Here is a 26,809-nt window from a genome sequence, read left to right as displayed (position 1 = left end):
CTCCCTCTGGTTTCACTGGAAACTGCTTTAAAATGTGTAATAGAAAGTTTAGGCAAGTGAAGTCCTACCAGCCAGAAACGGAGGGCAAAGAAGGGAGTTCCCATGATTGCCCACCTGCCTTCACTCAACCTCTACTCCTTTGTTTTTTAAAATCTCCTTTAATTCTTACACTATCCTGTGAGTGACGTAAGATGTTCCCCACTTTATACACAAGGAAATTGAGGCACAGAGAGGTTAAATACTAAAAAGCATGATTTCAAAGCCAGGACTGTTTTCTACATCAGTTGTCTACAGCCATACCTTTGCTGATGTGCCTGAGAAATGAGTAACAAACAGGAAAACATATATTTCCATGTGATCTGATGTCCTGAGGGGCAGAGGCGAAGGCGGGGAGGTAATTTACCTCTCTACCCCTGCCTCTTCAGAGACATAAACACACATTGGCACACCACACACAAATTAACAACAACAAAAAAAGACATAATCAATTTGGAATTAAGAGTTTCCAGGAAATGTGGGCTCCCAGATGCACATACTACAGTAATTCAGGTGGTTTCTCTCCCTCTCTCTCTGGTTGGGAGCTATTCTGATGATTTCCATTTGGAAGAACAGATAGGGCCTCCTAACCACAAGGCGTGGAGATGTGGTCACAAGGCTAGGCTGGGTGCTCCACCCTGAATGCCAGAGCATCCCGCTGGGTCCGCACAGCCAGGGCCTAGTGGAATCCGCATCCGGGCTGCTTTTCTTTCCTTTAACTCAGGAATTCAGGTAAAGGTTACAGGACGAGGCCCAGTTATCTCAGTAATTGTGGCTGTATGCAGCTGGTGCAAGAACAGCATGGCATTTATACTTGCTTCCTTAAAAAAAAAAAAAAAAGGCCAGATGCGGTAGGTCACACTTTTAATCCCAACACTTTGGGAGGCCGAGGTGGGTGGATCACGAGGTCAGGAGTTCCCGACCAGCCTGGTCAACATGGTGAAACCCCATCTCTACTAAAAATACAAAAATTAGCTGGGCGTGGTGGCGCGTGCCTATAATCCCAGCTACTCAGGAGGCTGAGGCAGGAGAATTGCTTGAACCAGGGAGTCAGAGGTTGCAGTGAGCCAAGATCGCGCCACAGCACTCCAGCCTGGCAACAGAGCAAGACTGTCTCCAAAAAAGAAAAAAAAGGAAAAAAAAATTAGCTGGGTGTGGTGGCAGGCGCTTGTAATCCCACATACTCGGGAGGTTGAGGCAGGAGAATTGTTTGAACCTGGGAGGCAGAGGTTGCAGTGAGACAAGATCGCACCATTGCACTCCAGCCTGGGCAACAAGAGCAAAACTCCATCTCAAAAAAAAAAAAAAAAAAGTCTTGCTCTCCAGTTTCACATCCAAGTTGAAATGGGGCAAGAGGTGTGAAAAGTTTTCTGAGAGTCACAGAAAAGAATCAGATCATCTCAGAGTTAGATGGATTTTGCCATCATCTTCCCCATGACAAACCTCACAAATAGCATGGACAGACAAACCACACACATCACTTAGAATTCCTGAGCCCAGGAATGGAAAACCAAACATCGTATGTTCTCACTCATAAGTGGGAGCTAAGCTATGAGGCTGCAAAGGCATAGGAAGGATACAGTGAACTTTGGGGACTCAGGGGGAAAGGGTAAGAAGGGGGTGAGGGATAAAAGACTACAAATTGGGTTCAGTGTATACTACTCACACAAGGTGATGGATGCACCAAAATCTCACAAATCACCACTAAATACCTTATTCATGTAACCAAATACCACCTGTTCCCCAAAAATTAAATCATTAAAAAAAAGAATTCCTGAGACCATGTGTGATCGACAAGCAGACGTTGCAGAAGGGGTGTTTGTACTAAAGATCAGTCCCTCATTGTTCATTCATTTGGCACACACTGACCGAGCACCTCCTGCCTGCTGGCCTCTGCACTGAGTACTGGGATGTAAACAGGAGCAACACAGGGCCCCAGCTCTCAAGAAGCCTATGGTCAATCAGAGTATGCAAGTGGCCTGCCAGGCCCACTCTGTACCCTCTCTCTCCTGCTGACCTGCTCCAGACACATCTTAAGGCTCCTCCATCCTCCGGCTTCTACTTGGATTCAGGCAAAGGCACACGGTAAAATGCAGCTGGCGGAAGAACATCAGAGGAGGGGAGCGCTCCCCTGCTCTCCAGGCTCCAGCCCTCCTGGCTCTGTCTCAGGGTGCTCTCCACACAGTCTCTCTGGCTCCTGCTTCCCAGAGGCCTCCTCTCTCTCACCCCTTCAGACCTTTGAGGAGCTGGGTGCCCCACTATCCTCTGTGGTCTCCCTGCCCACACTTCTCTCTCATTAAACTCTCCTTGGGTTACCCTATTTTCAGTGTGCTGTCTGTTTCCTCCTGGGACCCTGACTGATACAGGGAGACAGCCACATAAACGGACAGTTATAATATAATGCAGAACAGTAAAAGATAATGTCGTTTCCCGGTGAGGTACAAGAGCTCTGGAATCTGACTGCTTGGGTTGTACATCCTTGCTCTACTATTGACTATCTCTGTTAACCTCTTTAATCCTCAGTTTGCACTTCTGAAATATGGGGTTAATAGTAGTGCCTACTTAATAGGGTGGCCATGAGAACTAAATGAGAGTGCGTCAATGATGCTGACAAATCTTAGCAGGGATTCCTGTACAGTTAATGGTGCAATTCCTTTAATAGAGCAAGTGACCGATGTGTACCTGTTGAATGACAGAAGCACTAAACAAAATAGATACTGGGACACAGAAGAAGGGGACAATGCAATGGTAAAGAGGAAATCAGGAAGGACTGCACAGAGGAGGTGACACTAATCCGCCTCTTAACTAGCAGGATAGCTGGCAAAGGATGGTCCACGCACCTGTACAGCAGGTGCAAGTGCACGGAGGCTTGACATGCACATAGATGTGGAGTGGTGTAAATAGCTCAGTGCAATGAAAACAAAGAACACAGCAGGGAGGGATTGGAGCTGAGGCCAGAGGGGCAGGCAGGGGTGACTGAGGAAGACCTTGGATGTCATGTCAAGGAATCTGGTTGTTGCTTTAAAAGTGAGGGAGAGTTTCTAAGCTGGCAGTGGACACAAATAGTTTTGATGCTGAGAAGGTTCGGTCTGGCTGCAATGTTGGGCCTGCCCTGGGCACCACATGAGCACACAGTAGGTGCCCTGCAGATGTCTGTCAAATGCATATTAGCAGTTCTAGACAGCAAGATCTGTCACCTCTCTGCTTCCTTCCAATATACGTGCACACATATAACACACCATGATCTGGGCAACTCACAGTCACAGGCCTTTTCACATGTTTTCTCATCTGATCTCATTAATATTATGAGATCACTGCGGTATCATAAAAAATAGATTTGGTCTTTGTCCTTGACTTCTGGCACAGAACTCTTGCAATCTCCTGAGTGATGAGAGTGTCTTTTGTATGCTAATGAGACGGCCAGAAAGACCTCTGGGGGAAGGAGAAGGACTAAAGATAGAGCTCAATCACCAATGGTCAATGATCTAATCAATCATGCCTATGTAATGAAACCTCCATAAAAACCCCTAAACCACAGAGATCAAGGGGGTTCTAGTGGATAAGCACAGCCATGTTCTGGGAAGGTGGCACATCCCAAAAGGGCATGAAATCTGTACCATTGCCCCCTCCCCCATACCCGGCCCTAGCATCGCTTCCATTAGGCTGTTGCTGAGTTGTATCCTTTATAATAAACCAGTAATAGTAAGCATTTTCCTAAGTTCTGATGAGATCAAGCGTGTTCAGGGTGGTATGGCCATAAATGTATTTTCCCGAGTTCTGTGAGTTGTTCTAGCCAATCATCAAACTTGAGAAGGAAACTGTGGAAACCTCCTAATTTATAGCTGGTTGGTCAGACACACGCAGCCTCTGGGAATCGTGAATGGCATCTGAAGTGGGAGCTGTTCTGTGGGACTGAGCCCACAGAACTGTGGAGGTTGCCCTAATTCCAGATAGTTAGGGTCAGAATTAAATTCACTTGTTGAACATGTAGTTCAGGTAGGAAAATTGGAGAACTGCTTGGTATAGAGAAAACCCCAAACATCTGGAGTCAGAAGTGGTGTCAGAAAGAAGACACTGCACCTGGAAACACTCTACTTCACCACAGATGCTGGACGCTGCCTGCCCCATTCCTGCTGAGACACTCTCCGGGCCCTACTGCCATAGTGACACAAGAGGCCAGCGCTCATCAGGGTGGCTCTGCCCTCACCAACTCAGCGGCTGATTCAACTCTCCCTCTGGGTGTGGCAGCTAGAGGCGCTAAGGACCAGCCAGACACCACGCCCTGAGTCTGGCACGCTCATGTTCCTGCTCCTTGTCCTCAGGCTCAAAGGTCTAGAGGCAACAGGAGACTGGCCAGGGTACCCCTGCCACCTTGCCCCACTCCCCACCCGAGACAGTGGGCAGCCAGCCTGCACCAGTCATGTGCTGGAGAGACAGGCCCTCTCCTCCTATTGAACACCTACCTGTTGGTCACCCCAGGTCTCAGGTTGGGTTCCCCAAGAAGCCCAGCCTGGGAGGAGGAACAGAGTACAAGGAATTTATGTGGGAAGTGATCCCAACTAGATGAATGGGGAAATAAAACAGGGGCAGAAAGGAAGCCAACACTGGGTGTATTGCAGAGCAGGTTACCACTGAAGGTGACCTTCGGGAGATGCTAGAGAACACTCCTCAGAGCTGTGCACCTGAGAGGCAGGATGAAGGAGTGTGTATTCTCCAACTCTGTTCCTTCCCTGGCTGAGGGCTGCTCCCAGAAAGTGAACTCCCAGCACTTCTGACCTGCCCTGCATGCAGCCTGAGCATGCCAAAGAAAGCCCCAGGAGCAGCAGCCAAGGGTGTGCAGGGTACAGGGAACCAGGGTGCAGCAAGGGGACCCAGGCCCTGCACCCAGGCCTCTGCATGCTTGTTCCTTGTCACTCTCCAGGTCTTATTCCACAGGGTCCCTCCTTCCTGACCACTCTCCTCCCACCCTAATCCCCATCTCTTCTTCTCCCTTTACCTGTGTTTATTTTCTTAAGGTACACACCATCAGAAATTACCTTGTTCATTAATATTATTTATTGATTTTATTGTCTCTCCCACTGTCCACTGAATCTCCAGCTTCCAGACCAATGCTCAGAAAAATACAAGGTGCATAATAAAGATGTGTTGAATAAGTAATAAGTAACTGCTCTGATAAAGGAGAAGCAGAGCAGAGAAGAAGGACCAAACTAATTCTGACACAGGCACTGTCATGTATTCTCATTTGTATCCCCAGCACACAGTGCTATCACCCAATAGATGCTTGTTCGAAAATGGAAAAGCAATCCCAGCACTTTGGGAAACTGAGGTGGGCAGATCACTTGAGGCCAGGAGTTTGAGACCAGCCTGGCCAACATGGTGAAACCTCGTTTCTATTAAAAATACAAAAATTAGCTGGGCATGGCGGCACACCTGTAATCCTAGCTACTCAGGAGGCTGAGGCAGGAGAATCGCTTGAACCTGGGAGGTGGAGGTTGCAGTGAGCCGAGATTGCACCACTGCACTTCAACCTGGGTGACAGAGCAAGACTGTCTCCAGAAAAAAAAGAAAAGAAAAGCAATTAATGATAGGAAAATGGGGTTGGAGGGGAGGGGTAAGCTTTCACTTTAGCCAGAGAAAGCTTCACTGAGGAGTGGGGTCTCAGGGGATGAATGGGCGTGTGCAGGGTGGATAAGGAAGTCCCAAAAGACAGAACAGCATGTGCAAACGCACAGAGGCACAGAAGAGCATGTTATATGTTGCTATACACGCTCACGGTCTTCCCTCTCTCCTGGTTTCCCCTGTCTCAAAACAAGGACTTGCCAGGCTCTATTTGATCTTCTGCCTGGAAATGACATCTTACCTTCAATCTGGTCCCCATTCCCTTTTCGCCCAACCTCCCTGCAAGGCAGGTAGACTGCTCACTTCTCAGACTCCTCCCTCAAAGGGCTCCCCAGGCTCCAGCCCCTGGGAGGAGTGCTTCCTGCCTGGTAGCACATGCCTCCAGCCAGTGAGCGTGGGGTACATGTCTATGTCCCAGACTTTTTGTGGAAAAGAAACTCTTCACAGTGGACTAGAAGCCAGGAATGTGTAAGCACAGAACCAGTAGGGACCATCAAGGGGAGAAAGCCTGCCTGCAAATGAGGCCATCCAAGAGGACAGCAGAGCTCAAAGGATCTACTATGAACCAGGCACGGTGCAGAGGACCTACTACACACCATGCACCAGGTACAGAATGCTAAGCTCGCTTGTGAACTGCCTTGTTTGATCTTCACTGCAGTGGCGCGTGGGATCTGATATTATTCCCAGATGAGGAAATGAGGGTCACAGGGGTTAGTAGCTTATCCAAGGTCACACAGCAGGTAGATGTTAGATGGGGGATAATAATGTTTATTATGTTTATGTTTGTTTATCTTAATGTTTATGTATGTAGTATCACAACAGAAGACGGAGGCCTGACCACACCAGTGGCATCCCTGGATCCAGGAGAACCCTGAGGCCAGCACTAGCCTTGGATTTTTCTTTCTTTTCTACCACTCGACACTAAAAGATGCCTAACTGATACAGAAGAGCACCAGCCCATTTCTCCCACAGAGATGAAAGGACTTGCCCATGTCTCCCTCCCCAGCAGTCTGGGTGCCATAAGAAGGACCCAGGTCTCCTGGCTCCTTTCCAGAGCTGGTCACTTGCCCTTCCTATGGTTCGTGGTGAAGACTGCCCTTGGTGACACAGGTTACAGGTCACCTGAACTCTTATTCTAATGCCTGTATGGGGGAAGCCAGAGTCCTGTAGGATTAAATGTGCTACTGAGGTGACAAGTCAACATCCCACCCTTGCATGGCTCCAGGTCCTCTTTATAACCAAAGGAGATTATGGCAACCCAAGGAAAACAAGACCTGAGATGAGATGGAATGACCTCAAGTTACCAGCAGAGAAGGGCCTCTCTGATTAAAATAAAGCACAAACCACTTTCCCCTCCACCATAAGAGAGACCTGCTAGAAGGGGTTATTACACCTTTTCAGGTGCAACATCAAAGCTGTCATTGCTATGTAATTTACAGCCTGGTCTGCATGTAAGCATCCATTCTGTGTTAATATGTGCCACCCTCCCCCTCTTCTTACTCAGAGAACCCCACTGCTGGGCAGGACATTGGGAGTCAGAAGACGTGGGCTTCAGGGAGGATAGTGTCTTTTTTTCAGATGGAGTCTCACTTTGTCTCCCAGGCTGGAGTGCAATGGCACTATCTTGGCTCACTGCAACCTCTGCCTCTCCGGTTCAAGTGATTCTTGTGCCTTGGCCTCCCGAGTAGCTGGGATTACATAGGGCGCCCGCCACCGTACCCGGCTAATGTTTTGTATTTTTAGTAGAGATGGGGTTTCACCATGTTGCCCAGGTTGATCTTGAACTCCTGACCTCAAGTGATCCACTGATAATGTCTTTCATTATCTGGGGAACGTTGGGCAAGTCACCCTGTCACACTTCATATCCCTCAATGACTCCCCATTGCCCTGTCATTTGTTCATTCAACAAACATTTACTGACTGTCCACTATGTCCTCAAAGCTGTGCACTGTGGTGAGCAAACCTGATATGACCCCCCGCCCTCCTGGAGGTTATAATCTAGTGAGAAAGGCAGAGACTGAACATAAATAAAAGTGAGACAGTGTCCCACATACATACACACACCATGGCTTTATGGACGCCGGGGCTTGAGGGTCAAATACTATCTTTGATCCAACAGGATGAGCTTGAACAAGGAGCTACAAGAAGGGGATGGGAAACATCGCTGCCTCCTACTACACAGACATGGCCTGGAGCAATCCCAGAGGCAGAAGGCATGGTGGTTGCTTGAGGTTCATTTGAAAGAGCCAAGGCAGGCCGGGTGTGGTGGCTCACGCCTGTAATCCCAGCACTTTGGGAGGCCGAGGTGGGCAGATCACTTGAGGTCGGGAGTTCCAGACCAGCCTGGCCAACATGGTGAAACTCTGTGCTACTAAAATAAATAAATAAATAAATAAATAAATAAATAAATAAATAAATAAATAAATAAAATAGAGCCAAAGCAGAACAGAGACTTCCGTGTGTCTAGTTCCCTCCACCCCAGAGTTGGTGAATTAAAAGCCAGCCGTGGAGCACCTTAGAGTTAGGGCGGTCTTTGTGAGTCCCAAAGCCTCCTCTCCATGGGGAGATGCTGCGTGCTGGGGATTCCTTTCCCAACTTTGTGGCTCAGCGTCTGAGGTGGGGGCGTGCCCAAGGGAGCCTCAGCTTTTCCAACCCATTATAAGGGGATGTTTTCTCAGTTACCAGGTGGGTAGGAGTCTCAACTAGTCTCTGACTCTCTCAGAGGGAACTGATTGGTGAATGGATGTTTTTGGTGTGTCCACGGGTGGAGGGAGAGTCAGGAGCTTCTCTTCCACCATGTTGCTGACATCACTCTCCGAACAGGCTCTTCAACACCCCTCTAAGGAAGCTGATTTGAACTTGAGCTACTAGCTCTCCCTACATCCAGTTACTTGGTTAAAGGAGTGGGCATTTATGGTTTTACTTCCCGAGCACCCAGTACCCTTTCTGGTGAATGCATTTCAAATTCCCACTGGGGAGGCCCCCCACATTCTTTGGTTCCTATGGGTCTCACTTTCAACCTCTCCCTGAAGTCTGGGAATGGGCAGGTGACATGGGCCTGTCCAGTCAGAATAGTCCATGGCCTTGTCCACAGTGATTGGTACAGGGCTGACCACGTGACCCAAGTTAGACCAACGGTAATCAATCCAAAGATTTTGCAAAGTCTTCTGGGAAGAAATGCTCTCTAGCTGGTAGGGTCTTTAAACTGGTGGCTGTAGTTTAAACTGGATGCTTCTGGAAACCACACTTGGAGAATCTCAGAATACAGCCAGTGGAGGAGAAAGCACTAGAGAGGAAGGGGGTGAGAGATTCAGTGGTGATGCAGAGAAAAGGGAGAGACCAAACCTAGGAATCCAGTCATTTCTGGGGCCAGGTTTTACCCCTGGACTCCTCTCTTACCTCAGCCGGTACATTCCCTTCTTGCTTAAGGCAATCTGAATTGAGTTTCTATCACCCAAAACTAAAACTGTGCTGACCACGTAGGTAACACGTTCCATTGCCGAGTCCATAGCTTGGAGCTCTGCCTGCCCCTACTCCCACACCCTGTCTTGATGAAAACAGAGCGGGGCACAGCAAATTCAGACCACGGCCTCAGCCCACAGGGCTGTCAACACAGGGCTGAGCGCTGCGCTCTCCACCCTGTAGATACACAATTGCTACGCGTCACTTTGTTTGGTGAAAACTCCATTTCCAGTCTCCTCTTACTAAACTCACACTGTTTGGGAACTTCTGACAACTGTACCTCACCCTGCAGAAATAGCTAGAAGCGGACTCACCTCTGCCGTGGTCTGTGGCTCGGGAGTCTAACAGTCAATTATCTCATTGCTGATGAAACAGCAGGAGCGATGAAGACTTAGGGAGCTCACTGCAGCCAGTCGTGCTAATGACCTGTCTGCAGTAACTTTGTAAACCTCCACTTTTAGGTTCATGGCTCAGCCAAAAACTGTCACTCCACACTTCAGCTTGGCAAGCATGTTTGCATGGTGGAAGTGACGTCCTTGTTGCCGTGGTTATCAGCTCTCAAGAAAACTTTTGTAGTTGTTTACAGCACCAAACCCCAAATATTTGCAGAGAACCCCTTTCAGAAGCTTATGGCACTATAGTAACACACAAAGTTATTCCACATTTTGTTCTTTATTTTCTTAAAAACAGAGAAAATTGTTCTCTACTCAAATCTGTAAAACGCATTAGTTCACAGTTTCCATTTTAAACCGAAATCAAACCTACTTTCATATGAATTGGGTATCCAAGGCTGCTGTTTTTCCTAAGAGAATCTCAGTAAATCCAAACACTCTGGATGACCCAGGAAGAAGAAATGTGAAAATGGAGACCAAGGCCCATTAAAAAGCCCAGGTTTGGCAAATGCGGTGGCTCACGCCTATAAACCCAGCACTTTGGGAGGCCAAGGTGGGCAGATCACTTGAGGTCAGGAGTTTGAGGCCAGGCTGGCTAACATGGCAAGACCTTGTCCCTACTCAAAATACAAAAATTAGCTGAGCATGGTGGCACGTGCCTATAATCCTACCTACTTGGGAGGCTGAGGCAGGAGAATCACTTGAACCCAGGAGGTAGAGGTTGCAGTGAGCCAAGATTGCGCCACTGCACTCCGGCCTGGGTGACAGAGCGAGACTCCATCTCAGAGAAAAAAAAAAAGCCCAGGTCCCAACCAATTTTTTAACTACTTGTATACATATATCAAAATTGTCTAGTGTACCACTGCATTCCAGCCTGGGTGACAGAGTGAAACTCCATCTCAGAAAAAAAATTAAAAAAAAAAAAAAAGCCCAGGTGCCAACCAATTTTTTAACCACTTGCATACATATATGAAAACTGTCTAGTCCATGAAAGGATTCTACAAATAACAGGCCTAGAATTGGTATTTCATACTCATGGTTGACTTAGCAGCAGCCACCGATTTTATTTCAACAACAATACATATTTATTGAACATCTGTGTACCAGACTCTGTGCCTGGCATGGAGTAACTTTAGTGGATGAGCAGCCATCACTGACCTTGTCCACTGGGAGCTTATAGCCTGGTGGGGGTCGCAGACATACACAAGAGAAAAAACAATTCCAGATTGTTACAACTGCTAGGAAGAAAACATACAGGGAGCAACCAAAGAGAATAAAGGCTAGAGTGGCTCGGAAGATCTGTCTGAGGATACAGCATTTAAGCTGAGACTCCAGGGTATGATGACCATGGAGTGGGGGACAGGAGGTACAGGGACAAGGCCCTGGAGGCAGAAGAAGAGCATGAAGCAGGATCCTGAGACAGGACAGCACTTGCTGAGTGTGAGGAACAGAAAGGAAGCCAATGTGCTAAAGCCTCTTGGGGAAATGGGGTGGGAGCACAGGAGGATACAGAGGTAGGCAGGGGCTAGATCATGCTAGTCTTTGTAGGCCATGGTGAGAAATGTGAATTTCATTCTAAGTAAAATGGGCAGTGAGCCAAGATTGCACCACTGCACTCCAGCCTGGTGACAGAGTGAGATTCCAGGGGACTGGAGATCAGTGGTGGCTGTAAACAGGGGTGCAGCATGATCTCCTGCAGAAGGAGTGAGGAGCATAGTCCATGTTGGACACAGTAAGTTTGAGAGCCCCGTCCGACTTCCAAATGGGGATATTAATTAGGCATTTCAGATCATCAAGTCTGGAACTCAGAGGACAGATTCAGCTGGAGATATAATTTGCAAGCATATAATATAATTTGCATGTCTGTATAATTTGCATACAGACATCTTCAAAAATATTTCCAGGTAAGTTGGAGCAAGGGGTGCCCAACTGAGAGACTGAGAGGGTAGAGTCACAAGAAGAAATCCAAGCCGGCTTGATGCCATGGAAGCCAAAAGAAAACCGTGTTTTTAGTGGGAGGGAGTTGATCAACTGGGTCAGATGCTTCGCGGAAGCTGAGTTGACTTACAGATTAATTCCAAAGCTTTGAGATTTAGAGCTAGGGCTTGGGGGAGGGGATGAAAGGATCATCTTAACAGGCTTTCCTTAGAGCCTGGGGATAATATAATAGCACAGGAAGTAAAAGTGAAAACTGCAGGCTCCAGGGCCAGATTCCCTGCAACCAAGTTCCACTTCTGCCACTGACCAATGTGGCCTTAAATAATTTTCCAAACCTCTATGAGCTTTAGCTTGTCTTTACAATGGACATAACAATACTATCTACTCACAGGATTGTTGTAAAGATTGAATGAGTTAATAAACAGCAAGTGCTTAGAAGAAAGGACCTGGCTCAAGCTAAATACTCTATGAGCATTAGCTATTGGTATTATTGTTGTTGCTGCTGTTGTTGTTGTTGTTACAATAATGAATACTTAGTGCCAAGTGCTAGGTTTTACATGTATTGTCTCAGGTAGAAGCTACTGTTATATCCATTTTGCAGATGAGGAACTTGCCTAGGACTACCCAGTAAGCTCTAGGGTGGAGACTGCCTTCCTGTCCGGGTCAGACAGCCTGTGTTTTTAATCACTACTCTGCAGTTCCGCCATGTGACGCCAAGATGGCTGGTTAAAGTCCAGGACAAGGGAAAAAATGGCTGACTAATGCACTAATTGTGTTTCTGCTTCAACTTGCATTTCCAGAGGTGCCTATTGGTTTGTAATTGGTTCTGGCATGTTTATAGGTATTATAAAACCAAATCTTATTTTACATCTCACAGGATTTAAGATGAATAAAGTAATGTGGTTGTGCTAGTTTAGAGCTGTACAAATTATGCTCCAAGAAACCCCAGTTCCTTTCCAGAGAGGGTAGAGTGTGGTCCCCTAACCTGTATAAAGTTCTGGTACCAGCCAGACCTACCTAAGCTGGAACAACTCTATTCTCTGTTCTATTCACTGAGCTCTTTCTTTAGCTGTCTTTTTTTTTCTTTTCTTTCTTTCTTTCTTTCTTTTTTTTTTTTCCTGAGACGGGGTCTCCTTCTGTTTCCTAGGCTGGAGTGCAGTGCCATAATCACGGCTCACTGCAGCCTCAACTTTCCAGGCTCAAGCAATCCTTCCACCTCAGCCTCCCAATTAACTGGGACTATAGGTGTGTGCTACTATGCCCAGCTAATATTTTTAAGGTTTTTGTTTGTTTGTTTGTAGAGACAGGGTCCCATTATTTTGCCCAGACTTTAAGCTTTCATTTTAAGAAAATATTCTGAGGATATAAAAGCTTGAAAACCACAAGATTTGGCATTTCTCAAACTACACCTGCATCAGAATCACCTATGGTGGTTGTTAAAATACAGGTTCCTTGACCCTACTACAACTTAAGGAATTAGCAACACTAAAGGGAGGGCCTGAGAATCTGCTTTTTAACAGCTCCCCAGCTGACCCACATGCATATTCAAGCAAGAGAATTCTCAGTATTACCTCGCTTTACCTCTTTGTCTTACACAGTAGCCACTACCTATAGCTAACTTCAATTTAAACATAAATTCACTAAAATGACATGAACTTTGTAACTCCAGTTTCTCAGTTGCACTAGGCACCATTCTAAGTGCTCAAAAGCCACATGTGGCAGATACAGAACATTTCCAGTTCATAGAAAGTTCTATTGGAAAGTCTACAAGTCCCTTCCAGACTAAACATTCTAGGAATCTCAGACTGCCTGAATGATGTACTAATGTGTTTTATACTAAGGCACCAAACTCAGTCAAGATTTCCTGGAATCTTCAACTGCATTTAAGGCATAATATGCTATTAGGAATATATGATTACACCTACCATACTGGACTGAAATTACCTGTTAGATATCTATTTCCCCTGACATACTCTGAGTGCCTTGAAGGCAGGTACCATGCATGTATTATTTAAGTCTGTATTCTCAGTGCTTAGGGCTTAAATAAATGCTTGGAGACTGTTTAATTGGGCCACACAACCTAAGTGAAATACAAAGCTGAAAACAGAATGTCCTCACTAAAGGCATTCACCAGTTAAAAGCATTCATACCTACTAGGATGGCTACTATCACAAAAACAGAAAATAACAAGTGGTGGTGACGATATGGAGAAATGGGAACTCTCGTGCACTACTGGTGGGAATGTAAACTGGTGCAGAATGTAAAATGGAAAACAGTCTGGCAGTTCCTCAAAAAAGTAAACATGGAATTACTTTATGATCCAGGAATTCCACTTCTGGGGATATATCCTTCCCTCCCCCCACAAATTGAAAGCAGGATCTGGAACTATTTGTATATCCATATTCATAGCAGCGTAATTCACAACAACCAAAAGGTAAAAGCACCCACATATTCATCCATGGATGAATGGATAAACAAAATATGATATATACATACAATGGAATGTTATTTAGCCTCAAAAATGAAGGGAATTCTGATACATGCTATAATAGGGATGAACCTTGAGGACATTATACTAAGTAAGGCAGTAACAAAAAGACAAATACTGTATGATTCCACTTACATAAGATACCTAGAGTAGTCAAATTCATACAGACAGAAAGTAGAATGGTTATTTCCAGGGATGGGAGTGGGGAGGGAAGAGAAGGAGTTGGAATTTGACGGGTACAGAATTTCAGTTTTGCAAGATGAAAAGAATTCTGGAGATGGATTTGGCGGCAATGGTTGCACAACAATGTGAACATACTTAATGCCATTGACTTGTTCTTAAAAATAGTTAACGATAGTAATTTTTATGTTATGCATACTTCACCACAATTAAAATATTTTAAAATAAAGATTTTTTAAAAAGCATTCACTACTACCAACCAGAGAAAATAAATCAGTCCTCATGGCTTTGAGAAAATGGCTTTGGAAAAACTTTGGTTCGGCATCTATCCTGCTGCACCTAGGCAGGTACTGGGGGTCAGGAGAGGTCAATGCCAAGATAAGACATGGAGGCACTATCACAAGGCTGACCAATGCATGCATGGTTCCCGCCTTCAAGGCACTCAGAGTATGTCAGGGGCAATAGATATCTAACAGGTCATTTCAGTCCAATATGGTAAATGTAATAATGCATTCTTAGATAGCATATTATACGTCTTTAGAGAGAGCTCCTGTGACAATCCCAGGCCAGAGAGACCCCCTGAGTTCTCTCAAACAGGAAGCACTCACAGTCCTCACCCATGGTCCCCTACCAGGCTGATCACCAGAACCCCCTGGAAAGGCTTCACCCTGTGGGTTCTGATTCCACATCTAGTGGTACAACAAAGACCATCTTTATTTTTGCAAAGTTGTGCAGGGGGAGAGCCAGACCTGGGAGCGCCTAATCTATACACTTACATTCTGCTTCATGACACTGCTTGTCCCATCTTCTCATCTGGTTTGCAGACTTCTTGAGGGAAAAGACTGTAACTTATATATCAACCTTGAGAGTCAAAATCATTTGTGGAATATTTTTTAAGACTGCAGATGCCTGGGACACACCACACATCTATTGCATCAGCATTTGTAAGCATCTGGGTTTTTTTTTAAAGCCCCCGAAAGGGATTCTCATACACACTCCTAAAGGGAGACCCACTGCCTTACAGACTCTCAGAGTGCTTGATACAGAGATGCTGTGCAATGTTTGCTGACAGACAGAAGGAAGTCCCTTTCAATAAGACATCTAATAGGGGAAAGGAATGTGTATTCATCTGTGTTACTTATTCTAATCTTTTCCTATGACTATTTTGCATACGGTTTAGACCACATGATAAATAACTAACAATAACAATTAGCATTTAGTGAGCACCTAATATGTGCCAAGTACTGTTCATGTGCTTTAGATGTACTATCCCATTTAATTCTCAAAACAATCCTATGTATGAGGAAAGTACCATTATCAGGAAGCTGAGTATTTCAGTCCATCTGTCCTGCTCTAACACAGTAACTGAGGCTGGGCAATTAATAAAGAAAAGAGATTTATTTGGCTCTTGGTTCTGCAGGTTATACAAGAAGCATGGTGCCAGCACCTGCTTCTGGTGAGGGCCTCAGGTTGCTTCCACTCGTGGCAGAAGGGGAAGGGGAGCCAGCATGTGCAGAGATCAGATGGTGAGAGAAGGAAGCAGGGGAGGGGCTAGGATCTTTTAAAGGAACAGCTGTCATGGGAACTAACAGAGTGAGAACTCATTCATGAGGGATCCGCCTCCATGACCCAAACATTTCCCATCAAGCCCCCCCCCACCTTCAACATTGGGGCTCATATTTCAATATGAGGTTTAGAGGAGTCAAATATCCAAACCATGGCACCGAGGCACAGAGAAATTAAGTCACTTCCTCAGAAATAAACCTTTCTTTTTTTTTAACATGACAGTTATAAGTGTTCTTATAACTTATCTTCTTTTTAATGGCTGCATTATATTACCCTAATTTGTTTTTCATCCTTCTACCCCTAATTCATTAACCCATTGCTCATTGTAGAGCAGGATTTTATCTTGTTTGTAACAGTTTACCATTTTAAATGACGCTCCAATGGACATCTTTGTGCAAGGGCTGTTTGCCATATTTCTGAAAAATTGTCCTTAGGAAAATCATGAGGAAATGTTCTGATGGTGAATGGGGCTAAACAGTGAGCACGAGTCTTTATGAGGGGAATGTGCTGAATGGGCCAGGGAAGCCCTTCTCCCTGGAAGGTGTTAAATCTCAAAACAAACAAACAAACAAACAAACAAACTCCTAAGGGGTACAGATGAGATGCCTGGAGGCACAGAAAGGAGGAAATGTACCCAGGCTCACATGACCAGCAAACAGCAGAACCAGGAGAGGAACCTGGTTTAACCATTTTAACCATCAGGCCCAGCTTTCCAGTCAAGGTATTCTTCCCCCATGACTCCCTCATCAACCATCAGCATAAGAAACAAAAACTAATGACAGTAGCAAGAAAGAGCCTTTCTCATCAACCAGGGACCACACAAAAATGTACCTGCCGTGACACAAGAAAAACATCCGTCTCACTTCCCTGGCAAGAAATCTGGAAGCACTCACTCAGAGTAACACAGAGTTCCTGCCCTCAAGGTGCTCACCCTTTAGATGCTGAGATAAAGTGGAAACAAAGGGAAGGCAATAACAAGGCCCACCATGCACCAGGTACTGTGGGCGCTTTCTATCATTATATAAGTTTGAAATGGGTTGAACTGCATCCTCTTGCAAAAAGTGGAGATTTTAGCCACCCCCTCATCCATGAATGTGGATTTACTTGGAAACAGGGTCTTTGCAGATATAATTAAGGTGGTGATTAAGATGAGGTCACATGGGAGAAGGACAGTCCTGCAATCCAGTATGACTGCTGTCCTTATAAGAGAAAAGAGAGGCACCCAGGCAGAATGCCACAGGACAACACAGGCAGGAACTGGAGTGATGAGGCTGCAAGCCAAGGAACAACAAGGACTGCTAGTGACACCAGAAGCTAGGAAGAGGCAAGGAAGGATTCTCCTCTACAGGTTTCAGAGGGAGCACGACTCTGCCAACACCTTGATCTTGAACTTCTGGCCTCCAAACTGTGAGACAATACATTTCTTTCTTTCTTTTTTTTTTTTTTTTTTTTTTTTTTTTGAGACAGAGTCTCACTCTGTCGCCCAGGCTGGAGGGCAGTGACGCGATCTCGGCTCACTGCAACCTCTACCTCGCAGGTTCAAGCAATTCTCCTGCTCAGCCTCCCAAGTAGCTGGGATTACAGGTACCCGCCACTAGGCCCAGCTAATTTTGTATTTTTAGTAGAGATGGGGTTTCACCATGTTAGCCAGGCTGGTCTCGAACTCCCGATCTTAGGTAATCCACCCAACTCAGTCTCCCAAAGTGCTGGGATTACAGGTGTGAGCCACCGCGCCCGGCCGTATTTCTGTTGTTTTAAGCCACCGAGTTTGTGGTACTTTGTCACGGCTGCCCTAGGAAACTAACGGAACATTTTCTAGTCTTTTAGTTCCATCAAAGCAGAAGCTGTTTTTGTTTCCCTTGTTATCCTGGCAGCTTGCACAGACCCTGGCACATAGTAGGTCGCCAGAAAAGTGATTAAAAACTAAAGTATACATGTAGTAAAAGGAGGAACCATGTTTTTTATCTCTACTGAGAGACTTGAGCAAATTAGGCGCTCAGGAAACATTTGTAGAATGAATATGTTTTCTAAAAACAAATGAAGGATAAGCTCAAGAAGGCTTTGCCATGAGTCTTATTCATGTATTTCCCCAGGACTGAGCACAGGACCTGGCACACAGTCGCTGCTTAATAAATTTTAAAGGCGGGGAGGGAAATATGAAATGAGGGAGGAAGACAAGACTAGGATCATCACTTCCCATCTCTCAGTTTAGCCAGAACCTTACTTTATGTATCTAACTGAGATACAGTCAATGCTGTGAAACAACCAGTTGAATTTTAAATAGACTCAATTATTTTGAAAGGGCTTTCGCAGCAGAACTTGAATACTGTTTTTCTGAAACGCGTTTCTTTTTCTTTTACATCCAGAAATCATAAGGCTTCCTAACCCTTCCAACTATGTTAGCAATGCAGAGTTGAGAGGTCAGCCTTCTGCGTTCCGCTCCAGGGACACGTTTCCCGTCCATGTGCAGCATGCATTCCTGACCCCTGCCCTGCAGCCAAAAAGGGACATCAGCTGGGCTCAGGGAAATTCAATTTGGGCTGACAGCCGGCGGCATGATAATGACAGGGCATCTGCTTGACATTTGGAAAGGCAAAAGAGAGAGGAGGAGTCACAGAGGTTTCTCATGGGCTTGGCTGAGGAGGGTCTAAAGTTTCGGTCACTTCTTTTCTACATATGGAGAAAAACCTGAACATAAGGCCAACTGATTTCTACTGCTGGCTCAAAATTTAGAATTCAATTCCACTTCCATGTGCCGTGCTCCTGTCTCTCTGATGGTATTTGGGGTGAATAAAGGAAACAGGTCTTGTTCTTTATTCCCTTGGACTTGAGTTTTCCCAAGGATGACAACTGCATTGCTGTGGACTGTGATTTCATTCATTCATTCATGCATTCACTTATTTATGAGAATTTTGTTGTTTTTGTTGTTGTCATTGTTGTTGTTGAGAAAGAGTCCCGCTTTGTCGCCCAGGCTGGAGTGCAGTGGCACAATCTTAGCCCACTGCAACCTCTGTCTCCCAGGTTCAAGCAATTCTCCTGCCTCAGCCTCCCAAGGCGCACACCACCATGCCCGGCTAATTTTTGTATTTTGAGTAGAGACAGAGTTTCGCCGTGTTGGCCAGGCTGGTCTCAAACTCCTGGCCTAAGGTGATCCACCCGCCTTGGCCTCCCAAAGTGCTAGGATTATAGGCGTGAGTCACCATGCCCAGCCCACATATTTATTTTAAATAAGAGGTCCCTGTCCACACGTCTTGGTAAGTGAAGTCTCTGTTCCTGCGATCCCCTTGTCTGCTACTGAACTCACAAGGGCGGCAACTGCCTACCCCATGGAACATCAGGTAGGTTCACAACTGTGACAGTGACAAGAAAAGCTGACCTCTTCTTAGTGCCAGTTAAGCAAGGGATGGGGAGAACTGCTTTATATTTCTCGATATAGCCCTCCTGTGGTCAGCTTACCCACTGATGTGGGAACTTTTCCCCCATCAAAGGAGTTGGTTGAGAGACACATCTATGTTATTTTAGCAGATGAGCCTGTGGGGCTGGGTTAGCTTCCATGCCCCTCCTGTGGCCCCAGCGCATCCCACACTGAACCTAACCTGGTGGTTGCTAATCTGAATAGTATTTATCTCTTTCCTTTTCCTCCAGATAAGAAGCCCCATGAGGGCAGGGTCATGTCTACAGCATGCACCTTTGTATCCCAGGCATCCTAGCCAGGTTCCTGGCACATAAGTAATAAGCAGTTATCAATATAAGTTAGATGAATGAATGAATCAATCAATCAATCAGTCAGAGGAATAAAGGTGCTGGCCTTGTGTTATAGCTAAGAGCACAGGCTTTGGAAAATCAGGCGAGTGTAGTTTTCACTCATGCTCCACCACTTTCCAGCTACATGACATGTTTTTATTGACATATAAGATATATACACAAAATTATCTATGTCATAAGTATGTCATGCAAGGAATTTTTACACTAATGAAACATCACCCAGATCAGGAAACAGCACATTAGCAGAACCGCAGAAACCTGCGTTATGCTCCCTTCAAGTCGCTATCCCCTACCCACCCAACGGTAGACCATGGATGGCATCTAACAAGTTAGTATCCTCTCTGACTCTTATCTTCTATTGGGAAAAACTACTTACCACGCTATGAGAATACAATTTAAAAATAATAATGGCATAGTAGTAATAATAGTAGAAGAGAAGTAGAAGTAGTCACAACAGTACTAGCAGCAGCAGAAGTGACAGTAGAAGCAGTAGTGGTAACATTAGTAGAAGCAGCAGACATGGTAAAAGTATTAATAGTAATAATGGTAACAGAAGTAGCAGTAGTCATAGCAGAAGTAGCAGTGGCAGTAGTAGTAGAAGTACTAGAGAGATACTAGTAGCAATAGTAGTAGTCATAATGGCTAAAACTTATATAGCACTTACCATGTACCAGGCACTGTTCCAAGTGCTTTACCTTAACTCAACTAGTGCTCAAAACAACCCTTGTAAGTCTGCATAAAATAGGAGAGAACAGGAAGAAGCCAAGGCAGAGAGAAGTTAAGTAGCTTTTACAAGGTCACAGAACTACAAAACCATGGATCCAGAATGCAAACTCCAGCAGGCTGGCTGCAGAGCCTATCCTGTCAGCAGAATCCTCTAAGAACAACAAGTAGCGTGGCAAGAAAAGATCTGTCCTCCAATATCTGCTCTCTTCTTCTATAATAACAACTCTCAATTTGATAAGCACACAGTCATGCAGAATAAAGATTATACTTCCCAGCCTTCACTGCCGCAAAATGTAGCCAGAGAACTAAATTCTGGACAGTAGAATATAAGTAGGAGCAGGGGGTGCAACTTCCAGGAAACATCCTTAAAGGATGGGATGTGCCTTTCTCCGTCTCGTTCCTTCCTCCTGCTGTTAGATGTGATGGCTAGAGCAGAAGCAGCTAAAATGGGGCCATGAGGTGACCTTGGGAATAGAGGCTCATATGACAAACGAGAGAAAAAGCCCAGGTCTCTCATAGATTGCTGTAGAAAATCTGTACTACTTGTACCTGAACTTTTAGGTAAGAGAGACACTTCTCTAAGCCAATGTTCTTTTAGATTTTATGTCATTGTCAGCAGAACCGGATTCTAATAATGCACTGAGTTATTGCAATTATAATTAATATCACCTAAAAAGATACCTGCAAAACGAATGCCATTTTGTGCTGGACTCGACTTAAAAAAAGAAAAAAACAAAATAAACATGACTTTGGATAATCCTATAATAGACAAATTTTGAAAATAAAAGTAAAGCTTAATTTACCCTGGAAGGCGATATCATGTCTGGATCATATCAAAAGCCTCTCAGGTTGGCCTCTCTGCCTCTAGCCTCTCACCTCGCCCACCCATTCAGGACACATTTGTTTATCTAATCATCCTTTAAAAACTATTTTCAACCTAAAAATTTAGGTAATTACAATGCCCTATGTGCCTACTTTATGTAAAACACTTTACTATACATTTTTTCTAAACTACACAAAAAAAATCTGAAACATAAATATTACCCCTTTTCCAAGGACAAGAAAACAAGAAACAGAGAAAGTCAATGTCTTTTTTTTTTTTTTCCCAGGCCGGAGTATAACGGCACCATCTCAGCTTATCACAACCTCTGCCTCCCGGGTTCAAGAGATTATCCTGCCTCAGCCTCCCAAGTAGCTGGGATTACAGGCACGCGCCACCACACCCAGCTAATTTTGTATTTTTAGTAGAGACGGGGTTTCTCCATGTTGGTCAGGCTGGTCTCGAACTCCCGACCTCAGGTGATCCACCCGTCTCGGCCTCCAAAAGTGCTGGGATTACAGGCGTGAGCCACTGCGCCCAGCCGAAAGTCAGTGTCTTGTGTGAGATCACACAGAAAGTCAGTGCCAGGGCCAGGATTCAACCACCCCTTCTAGCACCCACGCACTTTCCACCACGTGGACTTCTTAGAAACCCAGGCCCCAATAGGTCAACCCTGTGCCAGTCAGTCTGCCAGTTTTTTAAGATTCTCAGACTCTACAAGTTTTCCCGGCCTAGCTTTTCATGGTTCTTCCTGTCCAGTCTAATTTTTATCATCCTCTAACACAAACTTTCATCCACCGAGGCCAGGCTCCTTAGACTCTTCATCATGTGTCCCTACACCAGGCCTTAGTACTCCCAGCTGCAAAATGGAATAAGTCATACCTCTACCTCTCCCAAGAGGTAACACGGTATAGTAAAAAAAAAAAAAAAAAAAAATGCAAAGGTCCTGCAGTAAGGGAAAATTGACTTACATCTAGCTGGGCAAGTTCTTTATCTGTAAAATGAATGTAGAAATTCTTTTTTTGTTTTTAGATGAAGTCTTGTTCTTGAACCCCAGGCTGGGGTGCAGTGGCGTGATCTCAGCCCACTGCAACCTCTGCTTCTGGGGTTCAAGTGACTCTCCTTCCTCAGCCTCCCGAGTAGCTGGGATTACTGCCACCACGCCCGGCTAATTTTTTGTATTTTTAGTAGAGATGGGGTTTCACCATGTTGGCCAGGTTGGCTCGAACTACTGACCTCAGGTGATCCACCCGCCTTGGCCTCCCAAAGTGCTGGGGTTACAGGCGTGAGCCACTGCACCCAGCCGAAAGTAGAAATTCTTACTTGGCAGGATTGTTGGGTGGAGTAAATTAAATTTTATTTTATTGTATTTTTAATTTTTAATTTTAATTTTTATTTTTGAGAGGGAGTCTCACTATGTTGCCCAGGCTGGAGTGTAGTGGCGCAATTTTGGCTCACTGCAACCTTTGCCTCCCGGGTTCAAGCAATTCTCCTGCCTCAGCCTCCCAAGTAGCTGAGATTACAGTCAAATGCTACCACGCCCAGTGAATTTTTATATTTTAGTAGAGACAAGGTTTCACCATGTTGGTCAGGCTGGTTTTGAACTCCTGACCTCAAATGATCCACCCACCTCAGCCTCCCAAAGTGCTAGGATTACAGGCTTGAGCCACGACGTCCAGCCTGAAATGTTTTTAAATAACCTAAAACACAGTGGACTCCTATAGCACCTTATATTGTTGATGGTGTCACTGTTGTTGCTACTCTTGACTTCTTATAGGTACCACCACTCAGACAACTTTCCTTATAAATAAAGGCAATGGATAATGTGACAGAAAACATAGTAGACAGTCTACACCTGTACAAATGCTAGAGATCTGTTCTCTGATAACAATCGTGCCAACAGTCTCTGTTAGATTCCAGTGCTTGTGTTTGATAAAATTTTGCATTTCAACTCCCAAGAAGAATCCCACTGTATCTCCCAGGCCAGGTTTTCTGGACAGGGTGGGCTACAGATCACTCACCGATTCCATAGTGAATCTCTCGACGAAAAACTGGAGAGCCTGGAGGCTGAAGATCTCATGTCTCAGCCGTCACATCAGAAAATGACCTGGATGGGGGCAGGACAAAAAGGGGACAAGAGTCATCCAGTGAAAATGGGCAGAAGACATTGTCTCAGACCAACATGGGATTTCATTTGGAGGCTGCACCTTTGTCAGGAATGTTCTTGCACCACAGAGTGGCTGTCAGAAATATGAAGGAAACTACTATTTCAGCTTCCTACGGTGGGGCTGATACCTCCGTCATTGAATCTCTATGCAAGTAAGTGCTCAGGAATCCTTCCGGCATTCTATTTCTAGCTCTACGTTGGAGAGCAATTTACAAGTCATTAACTTCTCTAGACCTAGGCTCCTAAACATAAAATTAAAGGTGCTGATGGATGCAACAGACAGACAGACAGACGCCTGCAGCTGTGTGCCCACGAGAAAGCAAAAGTGTTCACCCGGCAAAGGAAATCAGTTCCAGGATGAAGGCAGATATAGATGAATGCACATATTTTAGGACAGCCCCTCTGAACCTGGGAGAGGATTTTAATTAATTCATGCATACCAAAGCTTAATTAATTGCTGAGTGCACAGAGCACAGGAAGTCTGGGATAAAAGCTGTTACATAAGGGAACAGCTTCAATATTTGCAGAATGGAGGGAAACAGAGGTGGGGATATAAAAATATATTGAGCCAAGGGACCTCCTTGGTTTTTATCCAGTGATTCCTAGCTCAGTGTGTCATCTCCATCCAGGGCCAAAAACCGAGGGACATCTCGGTTCCACCATCTCCTTCACCCCTATAACCAATCCATCCCCAATTCATGTCTACTTTACTTCCTAAAGATCTCTCCACTTATCTCTCCCCACCTCCAATGGTCCAGCTCTGGACCAAGCCTCCATCATTCTTACCTGGGCCACTGCCACTGGCTCCTAACTGATCTCCCCTCATCACCATTTCTCCCTCTGAAATCTAGTCTTCCATGCTGAAAGCAGAATAATCTTTTGTGTGTGTGTGTGTGTGTGTGTGTGTGTGTGTGTGTGTGTGTGTGTGTGTGTTTACCTTTTATTACAGGGAATTGTGTACAGACATAAAAACAGAGAAGTGTATCATATACCGTCTGAACCAACCACCTAGTCTAATCACATTAACCCATAATCACACCCACCCCATCCAAACCCTCATCCTTCCTGCCCGTGCATTATTATTTTGAGGAAATTTCCAGATATCTTATCATTTCGGTCATAAATATTACCGCATGGATTTCTAAGATAAGGTCTTTGGAAAAAATATCACTGTAAAACTACTACCATATCTTAAAAAGATAGCAATAATTCCTTGATATCATCAAATATTCACACAATGTTCAAATTCCTAATAGTCTCATAAATGGTGTTTTTAACAAGTATTTTTTTGAAAAAAAAAAAAAAAACCCAGATCTAAGTAAGACTGACACTTAACAATTGAGTGATATGAAGAATACAATTTTGAAAACACCAATTTGATTGTGTCATCCCTCAACTCTCCATCACTAGGTTAACATTCCTCAATAGCTTCTCAGTGCTTTAGAATAAAAATCCAAATCACTGAACATGTTCTGACTCTTGCTCACCTATCTGACCTTATCCTGTCTACCAGGCACAATGCTGCAACCATAGGACACTTTCTTTTTCTTTTTAAATTATTATTATTATTATTGTGTGTGAGTGTGTGTGTGTGTGTGTGTGTGTGTGTGTGTGTGTGTGTGATGGACTTTCGCTCTTGTTGCCCAGGCTGGAGTGCAGTGGTGCAATCTCGGCTCACGGCAACCTCTGCCTCCCAGGTTCAAGCAATTCTCCTCCCTCAGCCTCCCAAGTAGCTGGGATTACAGGAGCCTACCACCACGCCCGGTTAATTTTTTGTATTTTCAGTAGCGACAGGGTTCTGCCATGTTAAGCAGGCTGGTCTCGAACTCCTGACCTCAGGTGATCTGCCCGCTTTGGCCTCCCAAAGTGCTGGGATTACAGGTGTGGGCCACTGCGCCCGGCCTGTAGGACATTTTCTTAGATCCTGGAACGTGCTGCAGTTGTTCCACCACAGGTCCTTTGCCCATGCTGTTCTCTCTGCCTGGAAGGCTTCCTCTCTCATCTTCTGTGCCTAGGTAACTCCTGTTCTTCCTTAAATATTATATTCTCAGAGAAACTCTGCACCTTCAGATTAGATCGTGGAATTTATCTCAGTTTTTAATTATGTTTTAAAGTGAAAATTGATTAATATCTGCTAATTTTCTTCAATTATAAGCTACATGGGTACAAAGATTGTGTTTGCATTTGTTTATTGGTGTATGTTGCAGTACCAACTATACAATGCCTGGCACAACAATATTAATAGATATTTGTTGGATAAATGATCAAACTACTTCTTTCAAACTTAGATGCCAATAGCAATTGAATCTTCCTGAGCACTGAACCACAAATTTAAATTAGATGAGGAACTGACAAGCTTATCTTAAAATGCATATGGAAATGCAATGGACTCAGGATAGCCAAAACAATCTTGAAAATGAATAACAATGTTGGACTTCTATTTCCTGACTTTGAAACCCACAAAGCTAAAGAAATCAGGACAGTGTGGTACTGGCACAAGGATAAGCATATGCTATCCTTCAGAATCAAAGATCATGATCTTCCTATAATACTGACCTCTAGAACCCAACTTTACTAAGCACATGCTTATGAAAAATAAGTATGTGTTACTTGCATACATAGTCAATGCCTTTCCCAGCCCACCCCTCAGTTTGTTATTCCTTTGCTTTCCTTGCTTCACCCAAGCGTGGCAGCTGAGTTAGTATGGTAGACTGGATGAGTCTTCCCACTTCTTCACTTCTAACATGACTATGAACTACACATTTCTGCCCTTTGTCATGGGACTTTGTAGTACATCCCACTAGAGTCAATGGTGTTTACTTCCCTGTCTCACTGGATTCTAGACTGGATCACTGACTTGCTTTAGCCAATGGAATGTGGCTAGAAGTGACAGTGTGCTGGTCCCAAGTCTATCTCTTCTGCCCTCCTATGATGCACCACAAAAGGAGTATGTCTCCATAGCCACTGTCTGTTGCTGCCTTTTAGTCTGAACTCAGATCAAAGGAATGTGGAGCAGATCGGAATCAACCACAAGTCCGGCATGAACCACCCATGCACAACCTAGATCAGCTAAACCACAACCAACCCCATAGATCCTTGAGCATGAAGATATATATGGGCTGTCAAACAAGCCTCTGAAATTCTGAGGTTTTTGCTACTCAGCAAAAACTGCCTAATTCACATCAGAATATTAATTTATGAACACCAAGTATCAACACAGGTCGGGAAAATGAAAGCCATGCATACAGACATCACAAGTATGATGACAGCTACTCTTGCAGAATTCCCACCTCCTTGGTGCCAACTGGACCCGCACAACAATCCTGCAAGGGAGACACTGGGCCAGATTTATAGATGAAAAAATCGTAACTCACAGGATATGAAATAATGTGTCCAAGACAGTGTGTGGCAGAACTAAGATCCTGACCCAGGTGGTCTAATAAACTCCAAGCCAGGCTTCTTCTGCATAAAACATAAAAGGGTCCTGCAGATGCTGTCCCATGAGTCTGTGATGCACCAACCTACCTCCACTCTTGTCCCATTCCTTCAGAGCATCTTCATGACAGGCTGCTGGGGTAGGGGGAAGGCCACTGGGCCTAATTATCAAAAGTTCCAGTCCCAGATCCACCCCTATGGAGAGCTTCACCCTT

General features: G+C 44.9%; 1 protein-coding gene across 3 annotated transcripts in view; it reads right to left on the bottom strand.

Moving 5' to 3' along the window:
- Positions 1-26,809, bottom strand: part of ASAP1 (ArfGAP with SH3 domain, ankyrin repeat and PH domain 1) — a 407,716-nt gene that overhangs the window by 341,522 nt on the left and 39,385 nt on the right. For 2 of the 3 annotated variants that reach the window (XM_030937519.1, XM_030937518.1), the window contains exon 2: positions 23,014-23,099. In XM_030937519.1, the coding sequence (XP_030793379.1) occupies positions 23,014-23,072 (59 nt within the window). In that variant the 5' untranslated portion in view covers positions 23,073-23,099. Of the gene's footprint in view, positions 1-23,013; positions 23,100-26,809 lie in introns of those variants that run through there. The other variant, XM_030937520.1, reaches the window with a different exon arrangement.

The sequence above is a fragment of the Rhinopithecus roxellana genome, chromosome 9 (assembly GCF_007565055.1).
Source record: "Rhinopithecus roxellana isolate Shanxi Qingling chromosome 9, ASM756505v1, whole genome shotgun sequence".
In the NCBI taxonomy this organism is placed as follows: Eukaryota; Metazoa; Chordata; class Mammalia; order Primates; family Cercopithecidae; genus Rhinopithecus; species Rhinopithecus roxellana.
The sequence above is the reverse complement of the archived record's forward strand: the minus strand, read 5'-3'. Positions and strand labels throughout refer to the sequence as shown.